Source organism: Nilaparvata lugens, chromosome 3, assembly GCF_014356525.2.
Source record: "Nilaparvata lugens isolate BPH chromosome 3, ASM1435652v1, whole genome shotgun sequence".
Lineage (NCBI taxonomy): Eukaryota > Metazoa > Arthropoda > Insecta > Hemiptera > Delphacidae > Nilaparvata > Nilaparvata lugens.
The window spans coordinates 78,570,087-78,596,603 of record NC_052506.1 but is presented as its reverse complement, the minus strand read 5'-3'; the positions used below and the strand labels follow the sequence as shown (position 1 = coordinate 78,596,603).

Sequence of the window (26,517 nt, the reverse complement as noted above, 5' to 3'; positions counted from 1 at the left end):
TCCTCTCAGGTCAAGATCACAAGCCAGAAGAAGGTGGTTTTCAGAAAAATTTTATCTCTTCCTTGAACAATTTGTAAGCTTCTCTCTGATTGGCTTTTAATTTAACAAACTCAATACAATTGGTTGCTTCAGAATCAGGGCTTCTTCAACTTTATAATAGAAAGAATAAATAAAAAGTTTTTTATATAAATATATGGAGTGATTATCTTAACTATATTCATAAATAAATCGCGATATACGATGTTAACATGTTACAATATGTATTTAGTTTCTTATATGAGTTTTGTATACTCTTGATTTTCGTGCTTTTTAGATTATAATAAATATTTATACAGAAATAATAGTTGTCCGTATTTCTATACATCAACCTTCCTTAGTATATATATAATACATCTTTTGTGAGTACATTTTTATAATTCAACCTATACTGGTTGATCGAACAATCAGCTGATTCGCTAGGTATTGATTCAAATAACTATCGATTTATTCTAGATCGATTGATTCATTTAAAAGTGTAAACAAATAATTCTAACGTCAATGTACATGCAAACTTTTATTTTTTTATAATCTGCCAATAATAAATAAGCCGCTTTATAATTTTTAATTCTGCCAATGGATTCTCATTAGTTGTTGAATCACAGTTATGCATGTTCTTCCTTATCATTTTAGATAATACGATTATTCTTTATCGCTAACAATATTCAATTTTATTTGAGTGGTCATTTGACTAGGTTATCTTTATTTTCCATTTTATAATTCTATTAAAATTCACTGGTTCACTTCAAATATTCTGTGGTGCTAAAATACCACGTGACAACCGTTACATACTTTTTTATATATAGAATTGTCTTGTAGATATAGAGGGATACTACTGTAAAGATTCTGTACCTCCTGAAATAAGGCCAGCAGTGAGCGTCATATGGCAAACAGTTCATAATCCTTATTGATTTCTTTTGTAATATCAGTATTTGTTCTATGTATGTGTGCGGTGCGCTTCCCCAGGCTATTATGCCAAAACTGATGTGTGAAGCGAATAATGAATAATAGGCCATCATTGCAGTGCTTTTATCTGCTATACTCCTTATTCTTCTTATCCCATAGAGTGATGTGAATAATTTGCTACAAAGTGATTCAATGTGCTCCTGCCATGTCAAGTTTCTATCTAATATTATGCCCAGGAATCTTGCTGAACCCGAAATCTCCTCCTCAGTATTCAACTGGCTCCCAGCATTCATGATGGTCCTTGCCTGTGTTTGAAAGTTTACTATGGTACTTTTTGAACTGTTTATATTTAATTTTAATTCTAACAAGGATTTTTTTGTTGAGGCTATTGTTGTGTTATAAAGTGACTGTAGTTCCTCCTGGGTTTTTTCCATTTATTATTAATGTAGTGTCATCAGCAAAAAGTATGCATTCTGAAGCTCTTGGGAGTTTTTTAGGCAAGCTATTAATATAAATGAGGAAGAGTAAGGGCCCCAGCACAGATCCCTGTGGCACTCCGTTTCTCATAGACTGGGGCAGAGACCTAGCAGTCATTTTTCTCCCACATTTCTTATATTTGAGCTCCACAATTTGGTACCTATTTGTTAAGTAGTTTTCCAGCCATTTCTTTGCCTGTCCTCGTATCCCTATATATTCTATTTCTGACAGCAGAATCGTCCAGTCCAAGGAGTCAAATGCCTTCCGGAGATCCAGGAAAACCGCCGAGACCCTGTTTTTTTGCTCCCAGCTCTCTGTAATTAAGTGGATGAAATTTGCTATAGCTGTATCAGTTGATTTATCGTCCCTGAATCCATGTTGATATTGGTGGATCTTTTCAGTTCTTTTGAGAAAGTTTAATATCTGTAGGTATATAGCTTTTTCTAAGTATTTAGATGGCAAGAGCGAAGACGCTCTTAATACATAAATAGCTATTTCAGAACACTCTGTATATTCTGTTCTGTGTATACTTTTGCAGTTTTCATTAGGTATTTTGACTTTGTAATGCATTCAATGTTCGCTTCTGCTACTGCAATAAGGCTTTCATTTATTTGTTTCATGTTCTCCCAGCCGACCAAACATCCTCGTCTTCAGTGGATGAGCTGGCGCTCTGCCTGGAGACGGAGGAACTGCTAATACTAGTCAACCAGCTGCAGTCGCAGATCGCCAACGAACGAGCCAAGGTGGCCAACCTCCGCAGTGAGGTGCTCGCCTACGGTGGCAACCCTGCCTACTGCCATTTCCTCATGGAGAACTGCTCGAAAGATGCGGCCGCCATCTGCACCGAGAACCCGGCGCCTGAGGACGGCGCCATTTTGAAACAGGTGCTCGCCGAAACGCAGGTGCTGCAGTTGCAGAAGAAAAACCTGACACAGACTATCATCGAGGAACAGGCCAACTGTATCAACCTCAAGATACAGATGAAACTGTTGCAGATCTCTTCTAGTTGAGCATGAAAGGTTGATACAAATGGAATTCAAATTGGATTTATGACGTCATACTAAGAACTACTTGCTACTTACTATTGTCATAGAGAAACAATAGCTTCAGTAGATATCCCATGGTATAGGGCGTTTGTGTCGCAACTTTTACTGTTATCTCAAGCCGATATTCCACGTTTTTCTTTCCCCAAAAGGTTGTGATGCTGGTAGTCTCTCATATTGTGCCGTTCATACACTCTAAAGGTGCGTACAGACTTTCGCTCTGCTCCGCAACCGAACGTCACTCCAGCAGAGCGATTGATGATCGACCGGCGAGCAAGAGTGGTTCGATCGGGGAACGCGAGAAGATCTAACATCTTCCGTAACGTTCATGATGGGTGCGTGGGCGGAGCGACTGTGGTTCGATGGTGGTACGAGGGAGGAGCGTGCTCGGTGCGGGTTGGAAGCGCGAATATGTGTACGCAGCTTTACCTGGCCAAAACAGTAAAAATCTTCAATAATCTATAGTAATCGGCTTGAGATAACAGTAAAAGTTGTGACATAAATGCCCTATAGCATGGGATATCTACTTACGCTATTGTTTCGTCAAAATTTGTGTTATTCGTGTTGTAGCAGCTTGGGGAACCCCGTTGTTCCACTCAAGGCCCAGGAAGCGGGCCACTCCACAGGGGCTGGCGGCTGTCAGTAGTGTCGGCTTCGAGGGGCAGCTGAAAAGATGCTCTGTGCTGTGGGGTCGGGACATGAATCATGCACACCATCAGTGATTCTGGACATGTAACTGTTCACAATCACAGAGTAGCCCGATCTCAGTTGAGCAATGATGGTGCGGGTCCTTCTGGGCAGGCTTTTCTCATCAGCATTTATTTGTGGTGGATACCCCCAAACACAGGATTATGGACCGGCTGCACAAAAGCCGGTTGAATTTTAGGTGGGCCGTCTACTAGAGCCATTTTCGTCAGAACTAGCATTGGCCGAAAACTACCGAACTCGTCCGAACGATCCCCCAACAAAGAAAGGAATAGAGCTGAGACAACTAGTGTTCCTAACCTAAAATTGTTCCACATTCTTGTTTTTTGAAGTTGTTCTGTGTCATAAAGATGTTTTACAAGCATTCTATTTTAATGATGGCTGAAAATTCAACACATCATCATACTTTATAATTGTGTCCTAGCGTTCATCCTCAAATAACCCTCCAAAGTCATCAAGCAATATAATTTTAAGTTATTATTTTTGTATGATGAATGATATGAGTGAATGAATGAATAAATATCGATGAATTTAAAAAGTTATTTTAATGTGTTAGGGAAATCATGAGTTAATCTATTTTGTTTCTAACAACAAAAAACTAAGGAAAAAACTGAATTCAAGTGGAAAATGTAGAAAATTCTACTGATGTGGAATTAGAAAGTAGAAATAATTGTGTTATAATATATTGATATTGTGATTGTGAAATGTGATAAATAAATAATTGATAATTAGTAGGTACTTTCAAGTAGCATAACTACTGACTTGGACTGACGAAAACGGTTCCAATGGACGACCGTATTCGGCCGAGTTGATGGCCGGCAGATTCGTCCGCTCCAACGGCCGAACGGATCGGTTGAATACGGTTCCAGTGGACGGTTACCGTAAACCGTAATTAACTCCACGAGAAGGCGTTTTTGAAAAGACTGATTGGTTCTCTTGGAATTAATCATGGTTAAAATTTAACCGGCTTTTGTGAAACCGGCAGTCTGCTGATGCTCTCGTCGACCGTCTTTTTGTGTATGGACTTGATCCCCTCCTTGTACCCTGTGCTATTGATGGATGCAGCCCAAATGCACCGTAGCACGTTGCTCCTTGTATCCAGCTTTCCGTCGACTTGCTGCGCATGCGCATTGAACGTTAGAAGTGGATCTAATGTGACGCCGAGGATTTTCGGGTTGGGCACTGTTGGTACCCAAAGACCATTGATCTCAATTGGTAGCTTGGTGCTTATAGTGAGGCCCATTTTATAATGGCAGTGTTTGTTTAGCAATGGTATTGCTTTCCTTGTCTATCATTCAACAAAGCGGATAGCACTATCTCTGTCTCGATTTGCTCTGTTGCCATATCGTCATTCAACAACGTAGAATTGATAATTAATTTTGAATGAAAAAGACTAAGAAATTGTCAAAAAACCACTGATTTATTGATAATTAGAAAGACCGGTTTCGGTTATTACACCATTGTCAATCTCTGATAAACTAAAACTAAATACAAGAGCAGCAGAATTTATACTAGTAGGCGAGTACTGCATGCTATTGGTCGAGGGCATGAACGCCTGCCATTGGCCTAGCTAGACAGTCTCCTCCCCCTCAACGGTGTGACAAAATGGCGGCTAACAAAATATGTCATCTTAATTATTTATTTATTCATATGGCTTTTATCGGCAGAGATATCCTTTTGGATGTTCTGCCTCGCCCTATTACCCAATGTCATTTCATATCAACACTCAAGTTTATAGGTTTATATTGGGTTCTTCATGTTTTCTCACTAAAAATTTGCACTTTCACTTTCTGAGTTTCTATTTTATAAAGTTTAAAATTGAGAAAACTTATTTTTAAACACAATTCACATTTAAAAAGCAAACAAATATAAAATGTTGATGATTATATTGAAGCTGAAAATTTCACATATGAAAATTATAATCTTAATTATGAAAATTCATTATGAAATTATTGAAAAATATAATTTCTTGCTTAATAAATATAATTGATTATTTTAAACGAGAATGAACAGTTAATATTACATCAGTAAACCTAATTAATAAAAGCGATATAAAAATCTTGTAGTACCCTTTATTTTTTAAAAACGTTAAACTAGTCAATATAGTTTTTATTAATTTGTTCAAAAGTATCCAATGTGAGTGAAGTGCTTCTATCAATAAAGATTTAAGATTCAAGATTCTTTATTGCCAGAACAACTTTACATTGCATGAGCACGTCAAAAAACAATAACAATAATACAACACTTGTGAAATAAAAGAGAAATTATTATATAAAATTAAGCATCAAGACAATAGAAATCGTACAATATTTGAAAATATTACAATAACAATTTGTCTTAGTTAGAAACAAACTACAATTCATATTAATAATAATTAATAAGTTATTATTCAGTTTTACCAAAAATTAAAAGGTACATGTTGCATAATGAGCATTGATTATATTGAACACTGAAGATACTCATCCACCGAATAGTAGGCACTCTCTGTCAATTTATTTTTTAAAATCTGTTTGAATTTATAGATTGGCAGCTCTCTAATTTCTAAAGAAAGATTGTTATAAATTTTGGCTTGTTGAAAAATATGGCTATCCCTTGTCTTGGAGTCTTATTTGAGGCAGTGATAGATCATTGCCACGTCATTAGGGGTGTAGTTGATTTCATTAGCTCCCACACTCACAATCTTCTTACTACTAGAGTCAGTATCCAACTCAGAAGGAAATACTCTTTCTTCCTTGCCAATGATCGGTGTCGAGCATGCGACAGAGTAATCTAACTCATTGTTACTTAGATCTACATTACAATATGGAGCAGAGTGATTATGAGAGATAGGAGGCTCAATAACTCTGGATACAGACCCATTTGTTTTGAGAGATGCTTTACATTTTTTATTAAGACACCGCCATCTAATATCACCCAAAGCAGTTGGTGTTGATTTCCTAAAAGAGTACTTTTTGTACACTAGTTTTGGGTTGCCCTGACTGGTGACACCAAGAGAAAAATTACTCATCTTACTTACCAAATAATAGAAAAAATAATAATAATGATAGAAGTAATAATAATACTAGTACCAGTCCAGAGTTATATACTGTGTTGATTGAATAATTATTGTGGAAGGCTATTATCAATGGAGATAATCTTAATTACACCTGTTATGATATTCAATGATATAATCCTAAGATAATGAAGTTGATGACAGCGAAATTCAAAAACCGTATAACTGTACGATATTAAGAAACCTCAATGAATAATAAACATGACAGATACTTTTATTCACCAGATATAGGTAAGGTTTTAATTAAAAAGTGTTCAATCATTTAGTTGAAGAACCGTGAAAGAGAACGATGATAATGATAGTCTAAGCCCTGTCAACAATCCATAGATTCATTCTTTGTGAAGAGGAGTCGGGTTTTCTGAGATAAGAAGATACCGGTACACGTAGATCTATCAAAAGGCCCCACTCAACGCCGAGATAACAGCAAGGGTGAGAATTTCACAGAGGATGACTCCGTTGCCGACACGCTGCTCAGATCAACCACAGTATCTTTGATCAATGCTGCCGATAAGTCACCACTAGCTGCTACAACAGCTAAGCATCCGTGCAACGGTTGAAGTTCCAGATGAAACGGGGAACCGCAGAGGTATTGAGCACTCCTCAGTGTAGTCCCAATTCAGAAGTTTGTTTCTTAATAGTGAACAACTATCAATAGTAATACTATTGATAACTTAGTAATACTATTGATCAATGCTGCCGATAAGTCACCACTAACAGCTAAGCATCCGTGCAACGGTTGAAGTTCCAGATGAAACGGGGAACCGCAGAGGTATTGAGTACTCCTCAGTGTAGTCCCAATTCAGAAGTTTGTTTCTTAATAGGGACACTTCTATGAGAGAAATTTTAAATCTTTACGTTTAAAACAGGGTGGTCAAAGTTCTTTAAGCAAGATTAAATGCATCAAGAACTGGCTTTCTCCATAGTTTTCAGGTAGGTTAGAAAGCAATTTCGACCTCAAAAAGTTCAATTTCCAGGCTCTTACTCACTATTTGACACTAATCTTGAAGACAACCACTATATGTATTCGAAAAACTATTGTTAAGTAATGAAAAACCATTGAAAATACTTGGAAAGAAGTAAAACTTAGAGACTCAAATACAATCAACCAGTCAAGGCAGCCAGTGCTACCAACCTCCCCAAAACCTGTATCAGCTACGGTCTATAGTAGGCATTGTCAAGACAAGGATCGGCAACGTTGTTCTCCTATCTTTCTCCACTGCTATTATAACGTGGACCTCACTGTAACCCATACACAGTGTTGCGGACTACTTCTCTGGTGCAAGAGACAGGCTGTGTGTTATTCGTGTCAAACGTGTTAGTGAAATTTCTTTGTGTGCTTATTTATAAATTTTACTACAAAATGTTGTCATTTTCCGATTAATTTGTTCATGTACAATATCTATTATAACTGTTACAACCTAAAGATACAGATGAATTTAATGAGTTATATTGAAGACCTGGGTAAATTGGTTAACCATTTGAAAAAGCTAATCATGTTGTAAATTGGTCTTAGAATGAGATTAACTCCATCATTTTATTACCTAGGCTGGCCACTGACGATCAGCTGTTTGTGATAATTGGACAATCGGGGAAGATGTCCGACACAGAGAATAATCTGGTTTCAATAGATAACAATAATCTTCAAAAGCCTGTTAAATTTCAACTGTGATTAATTACACGAGAACCAATCAGAGAAGCCTGCTTCCCAAAATAGCATTCTCTGATTGGCTCTCGTGGAATTAATCACGGTTAAAATTAAACAGGCTTTTATGAAACCGGGCTTCAGGGTAGTATTTTTTGTATATGTAATTTTTTAAAAATCGACGGGAAAAATCCATGCTGATTATGAGCTTTTGAGGCATTGAACTCTCTTTAATTTGATGTATAATTTCATGCTTTTACGAATTTCCCTACACCTTTTGCAACAGCTTTAGTGTTGAGTGTGAAATCTACATTTTTGCAACAATAGACCAATTGACAAAGCAATTTGGAAGGAATGTTTTAAACAACATTTTTGACTTTGCAGCTTTGTTGAGACTAGTTAGGAGGAGAACATATCTAAAGTCCCCCCCATTCATGACTCATGTGCTAAGGAGATGAGGGTGGTTTGAAAGTTGCATTTTTCAGCGTTTTGCTTCCACGGTCATATCTTGAGAACAATGAGAGAGCGTGGAAGCAAAACGCTGAGAAATGCAACTTTTAAACCACCCTCATCCAGGGGTGCCCAGCCCCCCCAAGGGCAATGGCGCATGCCCCCCCAATCCAAGTGTAATGCCCCCCCAAAGTATCCCAATTCTCAACCCTTCAGTTTTTAACATTAGTCAGTGTATGACAGTAAAATTCACATCTTACATTCTAACCTTCCAAAGGACATTATTTACCTTTGTTCTTGTGAGGAATTCTTTCTGTTTTCATATTATTGTAATAATATATACCATCGTTTCTTATCTCTTTTTAAATAGAAATAAAGTATCTTTTTGATATTTTTTTTAGACTAGCAATTCACACGTTCTTGTTCGGGGCATCAGAAATAAGGATAGATACATCTCATACCACAGCTCATTCTTCTAAGCTTTTCAAGGTAGTCTAAAAGTATGTTGAAAAATATATGGCCAACTTTTTCAGGGTTATTCAACCTCTTTTTCCTCCAACTAATAAGATTGTCTCTGTATGACTTAAATGACTGTACACTGTATTTTCTATCTCGGAGTCTCTTGATGCTAAGAAATTATTCTCTGTCTTAAATTTTGAAGCTCTTTTGTGTTGGAAGTTTTTATTGTGTTGTTTTTCTCTCTCCTGTTGAAAGTATGTGTAAACTTTCATACGTTCCTTTCAAAAAGTGGAAGAATTGGAATAGAATGACTACCGTGCTGTATTTTATTTTTCTATTTGATTGGCGAAGAGTGGGCAGTAATGTCACTCTTACAAAATTGACGGAATTCTCCACCTTTTCACGTTTGTAGCGAGTGCATTATGAATTGGAGAAAAGACGAACTTGAGACAACTAAGCTTGTAGAAGATTGATGTGTATGCAATTTAAATAAGAATTTATTGTTGTATCAATCAGTATAGACCTAAAGAAGCGTTTTATAAACAGTAAAATTATAAAAAAGAATCATCACAGTTTCTCTCTCATTGAGAAAGATTGGTATGACTCTGAATGGCAAGGTCATTCATGGAGACGTTCATTGGTGCTGATCAAAGAAGAGAGTTTTCTACCCAACAGTTTCAAATTCCTATTCTGAAACTACATTATTCCCAATAATAAAGCAACTATAACCATGTATTGAAAAATTTGTGATTATTTTCAAAGAGGCATTCAAATCATCTTATTCATTTTTTGGAAAAACCAAAATGAGGACAGGTTGTGGAAAATGTATCCTATCAGATTCCCTTTAAATTATTACATAGATAAAATCCAAATTCAAAAGTTTTACCCAATTGAAACATTCATCTTTTTATTTTCCATAATACTCAACATAACCAACCGCTTCTGAATAAAGACTGATACAAGAGAAAAAGATGTCTCTGAATTTAAACTTTGTACAATTCAATCTTATAGAAGCTTTGTTGTTGTATCTGATACATCTTCAACGTTTTTCCAATTAAAAATTCAGCAGTTTTTCGACAGATTAGATTGATCATATTAGTCAAATATCTGGTACGTCAAATTTATTCGTTCAACACTCATTGAACATAGAGCAATGACTATTCATATAATTCAGATTTTCAAAAATCAACCTTATATATTTATAATGAGATTGAATTCAGTTTGTCTCAAGTTGAGATAAATGAATTCAAGCAATAAGCGTTACTTCTCATATCAATGTATCAGAAAAGCATTGATAAGAACGCTTGGGAGGGGTGAGGTTAACTACACTTTTTCCAATTGTATTTGAGAAAGTATCAAGTTAATTTAAGAAAGTATTAATTGTATTTGAGAATAGTCACTTATAATTGAGAGAATGCTATATATGTAGATAAGAATAGTCAATTGTATTTGTGAAGTCATCACATGTAATTGAGAATAGTGAATTATATTTGAGAAATCGTCGACTGTAAATGAGAATATATCAATTGAAAATGAGAAAATTCTCCAATTGGCATGTCGTGACTTTTCTGTAGGCTACAGTACATGTTTGATTTGAGCAGGAAAGGATACACAGTATTCCAATTACTACCATAGGCTTTGCATGGGGGGCAAATGAATATTTTCAATGGTGAAAGTATTTCCCCTGTACTGTTCACGAATGATTTATGAGTATCATTTCTATGTATGTATTGGCAATGCGACTTTTGTCTCCAAACTTTTTATAAAATATTGCACTTGATTGAGATCAAATTATCTATGTTCACGGGGTAATTGAACTTTATCATCAATCAATTGAATCTCTTGATCAAACAATTCGGCAATTCTTCAATGGATTTTGGGGCTTGAAAATATCATTTTTTTTCAAAAACTAAATGTTTTATTGGAATACTATTAAGGTTATATGGAATACTATATTGGAATAATATTATCATACTATTTTATATGAGTAGCCTACAGTTGTGAAAAATATTACTTGATTACTGTGTGGTAAAAAGGGTGTAAATTTGAAAGATTGAAATTGGCTTCATTTGATATTTTTCGCAAATTTTTGACAAGAGAAGTTTCTTCTTCTGTCAAATTCACTAGAGTTTGCGATGTTGTTGATAATTGCATTCCAATTTCAGATACATTAATATCATCATGAAACGCCTTCGAAATTAAAATAATTATTAGATTAAAATGTACATTACAATTTAACTTATCATTGTGCTTTTAAGAAAATTAGGTTGCTACAGCAAGGAAACTCAAACACAGGACCATTAAAAATCAAAATTAAGCAAAGGAAATCAGAATAATAGTGGATGATGGAGTTATAATTTATTTTTGTCAAAGATATACCTTCAAACTCATAGGCTCAAAATTACTAAAATTCCTGCATACAACATATTATCAATTGTATTTTTTATGTTTTATATTGAGTTACAATTTGCAAAATATAACATTGTAAAGGTAGGAAAAAGTATTAGAATTAACTACATTCGGATACTGTATCTCTATTTAATACCTTGATTTTATAGCCATGATTCAAAATGTTGACATGAAATATAAAAAAAATCATGCCCCCCCCTTGTGGGGCACCCCTGCCCTCATCATCCCCTGAGCACACAGATGATCCACGTAGAGAAGGTGACATCAACACTAGCCAGGAATGGGCCTAAATTCCTCAGCTCAAAAATATACAAGGTTCCGGCTAGCTTTAGAAGCATAGAGAGAGAAGACAAATTCAAGAAAGCATTCAAGAGCTATTTGTCAGCCAATCCATACTACTCGGTAGAAGAGTATCTACAGATTGTCGACCACGACGCAGCAGCGTTTCCAGTGGGATAACTACAAGTATCAAGTAAGTATTGAGAAATAGCTGTTTGATATAGCAGCTAACATCAACCTTAAATAGTGCAGTGAATAAAAATTGACAACTAAAAAAAATCGAAGATATAAAAACCTAACCTCAAAATTTTTGTTTGAAGCCTAAGGCTATGTACACATGGTAGCGTCGCACCGCGCGGTTTGAGACGCGCGTCCGACCGCGCGGTGTGATATACAATGGAGATAATGGCAGCGTCCACATGCACCACTCACTCAAATCTGGACGCGCCGCGCACTGCGCCGCCCAGACTTTCAACCTGAACCGCGCGGCGACAGCGCAGTTCCCAGTACACTACAGTCAGTTGGACTGTACACATGAGAGCAGTTGGACGCCAGTTTTGATCTAGTTCACTTGTTTTGTGTACCGTAGTGATTTTACAGCAACTCTGTTCAGTGTGCAGCCATGGAAATGAACAATTTTGACACAGAATTGTTTATAGAAGAAGTAAAAAGTCGACGAGTCATATGGGATATGGCAAGTCCTGATTACAAGAACAGAACAAGAACTTGATGCCAAGTCGTCTTTTACGATCTCCAACAACTCGTCAAAAGATGAAATCGACATTCGCAAATAGTTAAAAAATTTGGGTTTGTATTTCCTCAAGTTAGGGTAAAGTGTCACAAAAGCACCATGCGTTAATCTATTGGTCAAAATAGGGTGAACGCAAAAGTTTCTTTGCCTTCGTTTTCTCGCTTTATATCTACGATACACAAGCCACATACATGTTACCTCTTCAACTTCCATTGCTAAACTGGAGGTGGACGCCGCGTATAAAACGCTTGCATGTGTACAACTGCAGAATTTTGGACGCGCGGTGCGACGCTACCATGTGTACATAGCCTTATGCTGATGACACAACATGCATGTCGAGCATGTGTGTACACACTTGTTCTGATGTTAGTGGCCATCTCAAGAAGCTATGGCATCGCCTTCGTTTGAAATCCTCCGCTCGACTTGTCAGAAATCTTAGGGAAGGCAAGAGTGTGGCACCGGCATTGTAGGCATTTGGCAAGAGTGTTGTGCCGGCATCTGTGATCGATTATCTAAATGGCAGTGTTGATTTCTGTTTGAGGGTTCAGATTCAGAAGATTTGAGGTTATATAAAGTTGACTCTGCTATTGTAAGTTTGCTCTCTGTGTTTTTATTTCAAATTATAATACATTTTTAAATGTTAATTTTGGTTAAATGTGCACTTTAACCGTAATACCATAAATAGCTAAATCAGAATAATTCAGTTGGCCGGCGAAACACTTTTATTTATTCATAGGTTAAGCAGTAAGCTTAAAATTGTCTTTTGTCATAATATTATATCAATTTTATTATACTTCTTGTTATATACTAGTCAACTTGAATAGTTTTGATTCTTTCAATTGTTTCTATAAAAGTTTTAGATAGGTTTATTTCTCATCGAAAACATGATATTAATTTCAAGTGAGTTACATGTTTGTTTGACATTTTCACTTTCTAAGTTGTATGAAAGTTTACCTGAAGAGCTTACTAGTTTTGCATGAAACTTACTGAATCTCAAGTTCTATTCTGATCTTGTGTAATTCTATTTGCATCATATTTTAAATTTCTATAGAATGCGTACTCGAACCAATTCCAAATTAACACATCTCAATTGCCTTAGCAAAATATCAGATTGGATCAAATTTTTCTAACTTAGAATATCCAGCCTAATTGTGTGTGTATTTATTCTAGGTCTTTTCTGTGATGTACATTAGCCTATTAATTGCTCTACTTAGTGCTGTAAGTATTTTGTGATAAAATTAACTTTACAGATAATCTAGTTACTTTAACATATCAAGATTACAATAAATATAATTTATTTTAAAATTGTATTTCTACAAAATTTTAACATAATGTAGAGGTAGTAAACTCTCCTATTAATTTTCAACATGCTAACTAGTAACTGTTCACCTGCTAGAATGTGAAACAGAAAAAATATTATGAGGTACTTTCAAGTAAATTCAAAGCACCGATCAATCAAGTAGATACGTATCAACTATTTATACTGTACAATTTGAATAATTTTATAATTGGAGTAGTTACAATTCTGTCTTGTACTGTAACAGTTATGCTATGATATAATTTGTCATTTATTGATGTTCATTTATTATTTGTAATGTTATAGGTTATTGTTCATCATTTTCTTCCAGAAATAACTTCTAGGGTGAATTTTCCCCTCATTGTGAACAAGCTGAAAGGAGATACAACAATATTGAACAATATCTTCAACTCTAGAAACATGGCCAGTTTTCAGGAAATTAAAGGTAATTTGTCTTTATGTAGGTATTTAATATGAAATACAATATAGGTAATAGCTTGTAAGCTTGCTTCCTACATAAGAATAATTTCATCAAATATTAGAAAAATAGGCTTATGAATGATTGAAACTGATACAAGGAAAGCTTTTTGATTAGGCTATTTTATTTTTTTAAAGTTGTTGAGCCTCTTTCCTACTCTACATTAAGGGACTTCTTATAGCCTACACATCTGGGATGTTCTTCATGAAAAAATTTTTTTTTATTCAACAAAACAGAGAAGCTTATACACTTTGCATTGTTCAAAACTTATGGTTAATGTGTGACCATTCTTGTGAAATGTTTCTTTACTACGAAACGACTGAATTAAACAGAACCCTGTGTTGATGAATATGTTTAGGCTCCCTTTAATACGTTGCTTGTAAAATACCCACAAAAATGGTGAGCTGAGTTTCAACGTCAGTATTGAAAACTCTCTGAAGCCGCGTTTACACCAAGTTGTCAACTGAGTTTTCAACAAATTGCGGCAATTTGTTGAAAATTTCTAGAAAAGGACAACAACTTGTCGTTGAAAGTATTGTCGACTTGTGGGAATCCTTGTATTCAACAAAATTTTTGTTTCCCACTCAGTGTGGGAAACACTGGAGTGATCCGTGGTCTAGTGGATAGTGTGCTTGCGTAGCAGCATAGAGATCCCGAATTCAAACCCTCTCATTACTAGAACGTTTTTTAACAAGATCACTCCCGTGTTATCGTGGGCACGTTAAGTTGTCGGTACCGGCTGAAGTATGACAGTCGTAAGGCCCATTGACGGCTTAAATTATATATTCAGGCGGTGGGACCTTCCCGCAAAAGGTCTCCCCACCAACAAAAGCCATACGAATTTACCTTTCTTTCTGAGAAAACTGAATCTCCCACCTCTACAAGTTCATGCCGACTATGCGTGACTTATCTCTTTTTTTTGTTGAAAACTATTTGTGACAACATTTTGTTGACAATTTTTGTGAAGACGCAGCTTAAGAGTGACTTGAATTATTTGATTTCATTGATCAGCCATAAAATTAAGAAACGTGATTCAATCTACAGGAAAGCAAAACCAGTTAAAGTTTGTGGTGAGATTTATAGATATAATATTTTAGAAGATATTCTAGTGCTTTATTATGGATAAATATCACTATCCGTATTGAACACTAGAACATTTCATTATTCACTGAGATATTGAAATTATTCAAATGCTAATAAATGAATAATTATTATTAAACGAAAATCCAAATTAAATGCTGTAATTCACCCCGAAGACTTCTGCTACTGCAAATATTGACAACAGGGTAAACAGCTAGATGGAAATTCGATGAGCGTTACTATTCAAAAATGCCCGGGCTGACAAATAATTTTTGAATAGTAACGCTCATCGAATAACCTGTTGTCAATATTTGCAGTAGCAGAAGTTTTCGGGGTGAATTACAGCATTTAGTTTGGATTTTCGTTTAATAATAATTATTCATTCATTAGCATTAGAATAATTTCAATATCTCAGTAATTTCCATCTGTAAAAAAGTTATTTTTCACTTACATCTGTTGAAGTAAGAATTTATTAAAAAGTTACAAATATGTTCGTTACTTTGAATAAATTCGGATACTTTTAAACAATATTCTATTCTAAACTGGTGTTTTATTAAGCAATGCCAGTTCAAGAAAAGTTCCACAAGTTGCTGTTCGTTTTAGCGCAGCAACAAGTTTCCAACATTTTGTTACCGACACTGAGTGGGCAACAAAGTTTTTTTTACAAACAATTTGTGGATTTTCACAAGTCGACTACAAGAAATTGGCAACAAATCACAGCAATCTGTTGAAAACTTAGTTTTCGCCCCACTTGGATGTAATGAGCTGGTTTTCGTGCGTCATATGGTGGCCGGAAATGTTTGTTTTCTGACCAGGCCGGTAAAAGTTTTACGGCCCTAGGGCTGTAAGATAACCTTGAAGTCAGCTGATTGTGATTTTATGTGAACGTGTTTACAAAATGGTTTATGAAACGGAATCAGTTTATGCTTCTAGAATTGAATGAAATATTCTGCAATAAGATACTTTCATTTTATTTGAATGAATGAAATACAAATAAGATATTATAAACTATTCAGATTCGATTTTCAGAGTAGGATAGGACTTCTAACCTCAACTTCCACAGTCGACGATAACAAGCATTGTTGACATCCAGATTGTCCAAATTTCAAGTGCGCTAAAACAGCTGATCAAAAAACTTTTCATTTTGTTTTCATTATTCAAGAAACAAAACATTCTTAATAATATCATCTTATTGTCATTTGAAAGAATAAAAAAGTATAAACTCAACCTCCCACATAATTGAACTTTTAGGTTATTTAAACAAATCAGAATAAAAAAAAAATACTTGGACAATTTCCTGATATTCAGATTACCTCAGGTTTGCTAGAGCTATGACCTTTCACTTTTGCTTTCGGAAGTGGTTAATAAACAATTATTCTCATTATATTATATTGTTTATTTTTTTGTGTGGCGAAAAATAGCGTTCGCACCACGGGCAAAAATGTTTTCCCAGCTCTCAATCTTTTCTAGTCCTCGGCCTACGGCCTCGGACTTGAAAACCGATTTCGAGCCGGAAATGTATCATTTTCGGCCCTAGGTGCGAAATATACTATTACAACTCTGGTGTAAACGCGGCTTAAGATTCAATGTGAACTGAGCCTCTTTTGTTTAATTTAACTAGTTTTCAAACAAATTTATATGTTTTCTTATAGAGATCTTCAAAATTGTAATGGAAATAGGGCCTAAAATTAATTAGAAAGTTTCCTACTCATTTGTAAAATTGTGAAGATAATGATGTTTTTGATAAGGAGTTGAAGAGCTTTTTGATGGTTGGAGTATTCTTTAGTTGAAGAATTTGTGTGTAGAGAGGGTTCTTTGTGTGATTTTTTTTCATCTTTTTATGTGTTTCCTACCGTATGTGTTATAAATTTTGACAATTCCTTTACTCTAATAAGAGTCTCTGGGAAGCTTTAAAAACAAGCAATCATGTATTGGACATTATACCTAGGTTTTCATTTTTATAGCATATAGTCTAAGGCTCAACTCACACGCGACGCAGGTCGAGAAGAGACTCGACTCTAGTAGAGAGCATGTGTTTTCAAATGGTGACAATCGCGGAGGCTAGAATCGACTGGTCTGAGTGTCACCATTTGGAAACACATGCTCTCGAATAGAGTCGAGTCTCTTCTCGACCTGAGTCGCGAAAGTGTGAGTTGAGCGTAAATCATTATATTCACAGTGAAATTGGCTTCAGAAACTGTAGGCTAAAACCTACAGATAACTCATAATATTTAAAATGTTCTATTATTGGTTTAATTTGAACGCTTTTATCGTATTACAGATAAAATTCTGAACCTATCTCTTGACGAGAAGCGCAAACTGTACAAATGTGGAGCCAAGTACGTGATTTTGGACAAAGTTGAAACATGGGCCGATTTCTACAGTCGAGATAACCAGAGACTAGTCGATGACTGTGAGTACTTCAACAATTTCAATATGAATTCCTCAGCCTCATTTGTTCAATCATTCCAAACCACACAACTTCTATAGTAAAATCCACGTTATAATGGCAGTCGAGAAACCTGCTAGTTCAATAATACAATAATTATTATTATCATTAGTCCAATTTTGGGCTATAATTCAGTTTTGGGCTTTGATCGTGTTGTTCATTTCCCAATCATTCATAGTTGAGAATGATATTGTATGAATAAATAAATAAATTTACCATCCACGAAACGGGTATTTGGATATGTCAATAATTTATTCATTCAAATCCTATTTAAATTAGTTTTGATGGCAAAAATACAAGCATAACACTGAGCGACTTAACTCATCTGGTAATGTGCTTCGAATTCATTAATTGAGTATACTCAAATGCTGCTCCTTATGATCATGATTATGATTTTTTGGAAGGACCGATTCAAGGATCCAAAGGTTCAAAGAACCCCACACGTCAACCAAAGCTTATTGTGTTCCCAAGTAGTATGTTAGTTAGGCAAACCAATACCTGTGTCTTTTACAAGAACCTGGAGTTTTTCCCTATACTAACATCCAATTCATCACCTGGTTGCTTGTCGCAATCCAATGTGATATGCTTGGCAGGCTCTTTAGACTGATTGGTCCTCGTAACCTACGTGAGTTCACTCCTGGCCTTCTTTGAAGGTCCTTCCGCTGAGGAAGGGCTGACCAGTTGCCTCTAGGGCGCACGGTCACCCTTGACTCAGCCTCTTGACCCAAATTTGTGCCTGGAGTTTCACCCATCTCTAGTCTCTTGGGTTTTTTCTTTTGCACCTCAGAAACATCGCAGGGTCAAAAGCCTCACCTCTCCCAAGAAGTTTTGCCTAAATGGCCGCCCTTCTCTGAGCATTGGTGAGGTTTGGTCTCCTCACCCACAAACTCGTGACCTACGTGAGTTCCACTCCTGGCCTTTTTGTAGGTCTTTCCGCTGGAGGAGGGGTTACCAAATTGCCTCTAGGGCACCTGTTCACCCTCGACTCAGCCTCTTGACCTACATTTGTGCCTGGAGTTTCACCCATCACTGGTCTCTTGGGTTTTTTTTTGCCCCCCCCCGAAACTGCCCTGATGGGGCAGATCCCGTGGGTTTGAAGGCAAGGCAACCTCTGGAGTTGCCTTGGGGACCCTTTTAGTCGCCTCCTACGACAAGCAGGGATACTGTGGGTTAATACTGATTTTCAACACATTCTTGAGTACGATGTTCGACTCAAAGCTCCCCCAACCCACAGGGGGCAAAAAAGTTGCTCCTTCATCAATACTCTAAATTTACGTCCTGTATGTTTTGTAGCTGGTAATTCTACAGTCGAATCCCAGCACTCTTTACTCCTCTCTCATACATGGTGGTCCAGTGTGCATCATCTCGCAACTCTTCCCTAAGCCTTGTTCTATAATATTGTGGAAATGTGCGCCAATGTATTCCAACTACCTTGGTTAGTACTTTCAAATCAGATCAAATCTATTGCCAAATTCGTATCAATAATTTTCAAATACATGAAAAACAAAATTCAGTTTCATACATTGGAAATTTACTAACCAAATTAAAAAAGCTTTCATTGAAACTAAAATAATAAACTAATATATAATATTGGCGTTGCCAGCAAAACAAAGTTTGTGTGTTAGCAACGAGCTTTCAGTAAGCACTTCAATTAGAGAAAAATAGAAAAAGTAACTGTATGAAACAAAAATTTAGCAAACACTTTCAATTTCAAATTATTTATTTGCAATTTCATTAGTTTACAATATTATTTACAACATTTAAGGAATTTCTGCATTGTCACAATTCTACAAGAATTTAACATACACTTCCAAAAAATCTGGTGTGGCGCACTCACACAACTTTCCTTGCCGTTATGAAAATTGATCACATGACGCTAGAGTCCACGCGCATCTCAAGTCTACTATTCAAAGATCCGAGCCAGCTGGTGACAGGACAATAACACTGGAGACACACGAGTTTATTGGGAGATGAGATATCGTGCACACAGACACACATACACTCATACACACACACATACAGACCAATACCCAAAAACCACTTTTTTTGGACTCAGGGGACCTTGAAACGTATAGAAATTTAGAAATTGGGGTACCTTAATTTTTTTCGGAAAGCAATACTTTCCTTACCTATGGTAATAGGGCAAGGAAAGTAAAAACATGATAATGGAGTAGTTCATGGCATAAACATAAACGTAATCAAAATATAATTCGTTAAACACATAATATTCTTTTTGATACATCAGGAATTTGAATACAGTACAGGATAACATAATATAAATTTTGAATTCAGTTTGAGAGACAAATTTCAGGTAGTAAAGGGGGGAATAATTAAATAAAACATGAAAATAAATAATTATTGATAAATGCCTAGAATTAAAATATTTTGACTACAATATTTTCGGTCTTGATAGGACTTACTGAGTTACTGCAGGCTTTTCATTCAAAATTGATATTTTCATTGTTGTCATATATAGTATTCGATCAAACATTAATCTTCATATTTATTTGACTATAAATATAGTATTCTTGTTCTCTTCCCTTACTCGAATTTTCCAGACTTATTGGCCGAGCGAAGTGAGGTCTAAGATTCAAGTCGACGTTTTGGCATTTCTCTTAATATTTAAATATTTGAATGTTTATATGTTGCGCATTTACGGCGAAACGCGGTAATAGATTTTCATGAAATTTTGACAGGTATGTTCCTTTTTTAATTGCGCGTCGACGCATATATAAGAAATTTTGCATTTCAAGGATAATATAAAAGGAAAAAGGAGCCTCCTTCATACGCCAATATAAGAGTAAAAATCAGACTATAGAATTATTCATCATAAATCAGCTGACAAGTGATTACACAGATGTGTGGAGAAGCCAGTCTATTGCTGTATTTCCATAAGGTTTATAGTTTCAATCAGGTACTTGTGGATGAGAATACTGCGTGAGGTCTACTGTTCACAGAACTACTAGTAGTCCACAAGAAAGCTGATTTATGATGAATAATTCTATAGTCTGATTTTTACTCTAATATTGGCGTATGAAGGAGGCTCCTTTTTCCTTTTATATTATCCTTGAAATGCAAAATTTCTTGTATATACGTCGACGCGCAATTAAAAAAAGGAACATACCTGTCAAATTTCATGAAAATCTATTACCGCGTTTCGCCGTAAATGCGCAACATATAAACATTTAAACATTGAAAGAAATGTCATACCGTCGACTTGAATCTTAGACCTCACTTCGCTCGGTCAATAATACTACCCGTTCAAAAACATCAAACATCTTGAAAATGTATCTTTCCATCAACGTTGTAGGCAGATGCAGCCAGACCTGATAACAGCGCTCATACTCACACTCCGGGACGACACGTCACGGTACGATAGGACAGAAAGCTCTATATTTATTTAGGATTTTTAACAAGGACATTTTAAATTAATAAATTATTTATTAATTTTTGAGAAAAATAACAACAGGTCAATGTAACTTACTGAGCGCGAGGTCCACTGTTCACAGAACTACTAGTATCATGTGCGTGAAATATTTTCTCATTCATGAATTAATTTAAATGTATATTTTCAGATAACAAAACGTACGGTGGACAGAAATCAGAATTTGATGCGAATGTTGAGCTGAATAGGAAGGTGTCAATGTGGCAAGGAGATATCACAACTCTGGAGATTGATGCCATTGTGAACGCGGCCAATAAAGCTTTGATGGGTGGAGGTGGAGGTAAGGCTCCAGTCAACCATACTGAATAGATTATATCCCATGGATTTGTTGTGTATCAAGTTGAGATGATACTGTATCATATTGTGTTGATACTGTATCATGTTTGGTGATATAATGTATTATATCATGTATCATGTTTTCAACCCATGGTGTTGTATTCATGTTATCATCTCATTGTGTTTTGTATCAAGTTGAGATGATACTGTATCATATTCATTCTTTTATTGATTCATACAATAAGTACATTATCAAAATGATAGGGAGAGGAAAAATAAGGTAACCTTGTGATATTCCTCTCCCAAATTTAGTTAACACATGGTCCGAAAAAGTTAAGTTTTGTAGTTCTTCAATTCACACAATTTTCAGTCCTCAAGTATTTTCAAAAAGTAGATTTTCAAATTTAGATTATATTGTGTTGATACTGTATCATGTTTGGTGATATTATGTATCATGTTTTCATCCCATGGTGTTGTGTTTCAAGTTGAGACGATACTGTATCATGTTTGATGATATCATGTTTCATGATACATCATGTTTCATGTTTTCATCCCATGGTGTTGTGTATCATGTTATCATCCCATGGTATTGTGTTTCAAGTTGAGATGATACTGTATCATATTGTGTTGATACTGTATCATGTTTGATGATACTGTATCATTTAGTGGCGATACTGTGATACCGAGTTGACTAAGCTTCACACACATTCGGTTTCATTCGGTTCAGCTCGTTGTCGAAAACAAATAAGACTTTCATACATTTATATTCGTTCGGTTCTAATTAGATATTTTCTTCTCAAACACGACTGTGTTTGGATTTTCACAATAATTCATGCTAGTATTAAAATATAACTGCTGGTGTTCAAATAGTAAGATATGATTTCTTGAACTAGCCTACAAAATTTCCAAGTTAATTCAAAATTGTGAATTCTTTGAATAGTTTCTCTTTGATTATGTTAATTTTGGACGTTCAGAGTGATTATTTTTTTAAATTAAAAATTTGTTTCTTGTTTTGACACAAGGTACATAACCTTCATCCCTTCTCTCCATTATTAAAATCATGTAATTTTCATGGAAAAAATTAAAATTCTCCCTGAGTTTTATTCATCTTAATATTTTTTACAAACTATCCATTGAGAAAAGGATTGTTGCAAAGGATCAAATGAATAGTTTGCTAAAAGATATTAAGATAAATAAAACTCAGGGAGAATTTTTATTTTTCCTTCTCCAGTAAATCAAATGGCATAATTTCCATCAATCACCATACAAACCTGACTTAGCCACTAGTAACTTATACTTTTTCTTCTAACTCAAGACATTACTTTGGTGGCAGAGCTTCAAAACAGGAGGAACTCCAAAACATTTATTTGTAATTTTAAAATATGGGTGAATAGAAACTTGAAATATTGGTAAATAAATAAATGTTTATTTCCCAATAAAAAACTAAAACTACTACATTAATTACAGAAAATATTAGATAAATTACAATTACATACAATAGTTAGTTACAAAAAATTCTTATAATGTGTCCTCTACTTGTTTAGTGTTGTCTGTGTGGAAATTGACCTACTCCACTATGGCGTGCCATGTTCTAGAGTAGGTTAATAGAAACTTAATGTATGAATGAATTTAGATATACAGGGTGTTTACGATCTCCCTACCAATACTCCAGGGCCTTGTTCCTGGGTAAAAGACATTTATCTAAATATCATATTTAAATTGTCCGGAAGTCTTCAGTTACTCAAACAGCGGCCATTTTGATTTTTGCACTTATTAATTTTTTCTAAATAATGGTTAAACATACGAATTTGAAACATTGCACAATCATTCATAACAACTAGAAAAAGCTTTAAAAAATTATGATAATTTTTCAAATTCATAAAACAAAATGACGGCCATTTAAAATGTTGTTTCTTAAATAACTCAGAAACGGTTGGTTTTACAAAAACTTTACAAGAATAACTTTTTTTAGTAAATTTAATTGCCTATCGATTGATACCAGATGTTATAAGATTGGACTAATATTAACTGAGATATGGCAGCTTTAGTGGTTGGTGACCCACCTTCAGAGGGTTATGTAACGTTATTTAATTGTTTGAAATGACCTAAAATCGCTTACTATTAACATTTTGTTTTATGAATTTGAAAAATTATCATAATTTTTTTCTAGCTTTGTCTAGTTGTTATGAGTGATTGTGCAAAATTCTAATTTCGTATTTTTAATCATTATTTAGAAAAAAAAATAAGTGAAAAAAGCAAAATGGCCGCTGTGTGAGTAACCTAAGACTTCCGGACAATTTAAATATAATATTTTGATATGTTTTTTACCCAGGACCAATGCCCTATAGTATTGGTAGGGAGTTCGTAAACACCCTGTATATTTTGAAAATGTTTACGTTTTGTTGTAGTTGATGGCGCCATTCACAGAGCGGCCGGTCCACATTTGAAAGAGGAGTGTGCAACTCTGCATGGCTGTGAAACGGGCGACGCCAAGATCACAGGCGGATACAACCTACCCGCCAAATGTAACTATCATACGTTTTCTTGTATTATACTATTTATACAGAGTGTCTCAGAAGTAGTGTCGAACATGTTAGGGTATTGTTCCTGGATGACAGGAGACTACAAATGTCGTAAAGTGTCCAAAACTCAGCGGAAACAACTCTGTGTGACACTATCCTTATAGCTGCCATTTTGTTTTTTTCACTTAGGAATTTTTATCTCAAGAACGAAATGTTGTATTGATCTGAAGTTTGGCATGAATATTTATGCTATAAAGACTCAACTAAAATAAAATGAAAAATGTACTACGTAAATTTTCAAAATGGGGGTCATTTTAAATTTTTGATGGCTAGGAGGTGAACGTATCAAATTTCCTTATATTAGCCTAAATTGCTAAAGGGATGAGGGTGGTTTAAAAGCTACAATTTTTCTTCTTTTTTTTTGCTTACGCGCATGTATCTTGGGAACAATGCGTTTCACAGACATGACTAACCATATAAAAATGAAGCATGATTAATTTTCTACAAGTTTTGTCCAGTAGAGGTTTGTTTGCCCACCGTATAAACGAATGCCTATCATAGGTCTGTAGAGCATTAAATTCTCTTCAATTTGATGTATTCATTATTTCACCATTCATGTTTCCCCTTAAATGTTATAGCAATTTTTCTGTGGGGCTGTGTACAAGCCAATTATCTCCTTTATTATTTTATAGATATAGACAGCCTTTAGACTGTCTAAAGACTGTGAGATTGGCCTGTTAGACTTCTAAATAGCAATAAAACACAACAAATAATTTTAGGGTTGAGGCAAATTGATGAAGATAATTTAAAATGTGTGAAGATTTTGGGGATTCATCTAGATCAGGGATTGACATGGAGCCCACATCACATTGATCATGTCTGTTCCAAGCTGAGCCGAGTGTTATATCTTCTACGCCGACTGAAAGAATATGTACCTCAACATTATTATAAATAAAAACGGTATCAATATTATAAATAAAAATCAGTATGGGTTTAAAACTAAAGAATCGACAGAAGATGCTATAACTCAGTTACTCGAGATAATAATAGATAATTTTAATAATAGAAAAAAAACCTTTACTACTTTTTTAGACTTGGCAAAAGCCTTTGATACCGTATCGCAGTCTAGACTCTTGGAAAAGATGGAACACCTAGGAATTAGAGGCTCACCACTTACATTGTTCAACAGCTACCTATCAGATCGTCATCAACTGCTAACTCTTAATAACGTTACTAGTAATAAAAAACTCACAGAATATGGCTTGCTACAGGGAACAGTTCTTTCTCCGATTCTATTTCAGATCTATATAAATGACCTGCTCAAACTGGATATTGATCATTGTAATATTATATCATTTGCTGATGATACCGCTTTAACTTTTACTGGCCATTCTTGGGAAGAGGTGAAACAAGTGGCAGACAGTGGTCTGAAGGCAGCAAAATCATGGCTTAATGAACACCTGTTAACTTTAAATACTGACAAAAGCCTCTTTATGACTTTTTCACCTACTGCCGCAACACAACCTCAGGCATTGGAAAGCATTAAAATACACAAAGTTGAATGTAATAATCAGAGTCTTATAGACTTTTGTCCTTGTACAGAGATCCATAAAAAAGAGCAAGTAGAATATCTAGGGATTCTGATAGATCCTCATCTCAGGTGGGACACTCATATAAATAATATGTGCTTAAAATTTGAATACCTAATATATAAATTTTATCAAATTAGACAACTGAATAACTTGGAAATTACAAAATTAATTTACTTCTCATATGCACAATCGGTTATACAATATGGTATACGGGCTTGGGGTGGGCCTTTGGATACACATTTCAAAAAACTATTCATAATTCAAAAATATATAATTAAAACTATGCTAGGCAAGCCCAGACGTTATCCCACCTGTGATCTATTCAATGATTTTAAAGTGTTAACCGTTCGACAGCTCTACATAAAAAACCTAATATTTTACATAAAAATCTGGTGTGGTACACTCACACAACTTTCCTTGCTCATCGAACTGTTAGCCTCATTCTTAGACGAGAATAATTTAGGGGAATAACATAATGACGATTGGCGGCAAAATATTTGCAACTACGATCAGACTACTTTATATGTGTATATATAATTGTTTTCAGGGTAAGTTTTCCTTTGTGTAAATTATTGTGAAATTCGATGATTTTTCCAAAAGTCGTCAAAACAGCTGTTCTACAGATGAAATATCTCGACTATGACTGTGTTCTTTTTATAAACTGCTCTACCTACCCAACGTTAGTAGACAAAAGGTTGATCACTCACAGGTGTATGATTCAAAGTGGTGGGGGGAACGCTAGCGTGACGTCACGTGTAGTAAAAATGTTCTAGAGTAACCACATACAGTTTACAGTGTTTAACCACATACTGAGCATACAGTTTATTCACTGTATCTTCAAATATATCGTCGTTTAATCTCCTCAAGATTGACCTAAAACTTCAAAATTCTCCATACTTATAGCGAATGAATCACCGATTCTAATGATGTTGTTAAATATTTCAAGTTCATTCAACTTTTATGAATAAAATGAAGTTGAAAGTTTTTCATGAATCTAAAAACGTGACACGAAAAAGTTAATAAGCTGGAAAAGCGTTAGTAGACAATGTTATACTATTATAATTTCAGATTAACCCTTAAAAAATTTTGATAAACCAATGCATCGCAATAAACCGATTAACCGATCCCGATAAATCCGATGAATTTCATTCATTGTAAATGCACTGAAC

At 35.1% G+C, this 26,517-nt stretch overlaps 2 protein-coding genes across 13 annotated transcripts in view; both read left to right on the top strand.

The window, feature by feature from the left end:
• The window catches only part of LOC111060126 (ralA-binding protein 1), a 73,387-nt gene extending 69,489 nt beyond the window's left edge, over nt 1-3,898 (top strand). The window contains exon 11 of the mRNA XM_039424724.1: nt 2,050-3,898. Within this exon, the coding sequence (XP_039280658.1) occupies nt 2,050-2,429 (380 nt within the window). The 3' untranslated portion in view covers nt 2,430-3,898. The remainder of the gene's footprint in view (nt 1-2,049) is intronic.
• Nucleotides 3,899-11,196: 7,298 nt separating this feature from the next.
• Nucleotides 11,197-26,517, top strand: part of LOC111060409 (macro domain-containing protein RSc0334) — a 45,086-nt gene continuing 29,765 nt past the window's right edge. The window contains exons 1-6 of one of the 12 annotated variants that reach the window (XM_039424720.1): nt 11,197-11,651; nt 13,380-13,427; nt 13,838-13,951; nt 17,346-17,477; nt 21,089-21,238; nt 23,643-23,759. In XM_039424720.1, coding sequence (XP_039280654.1) covers nt 13,927-13,951; nt 17,346-17,477; nt 21,089-21,238; nt 23,643-23,759 — 424 coding nt within the window. In that variant the 5' untranslated portion in view covers nt 11,197-11,651; nt 13,380-13,427; nt 13,838-13,926. Of the gene's footprint in view, nt 11,652-12,654; nt 13,110-13,379; nt 13,428-13,812; nt 13,952-17,345; nt 17,478-21,088; nt 21,239-23,642; nt 23,760-26,517 lie in introns of those variants that run through there. The other 11 variants (XM_039424712.1, XM_039424716.1, XM_039424719.1 and 8 more) reach the window with 11 other exon arrangements.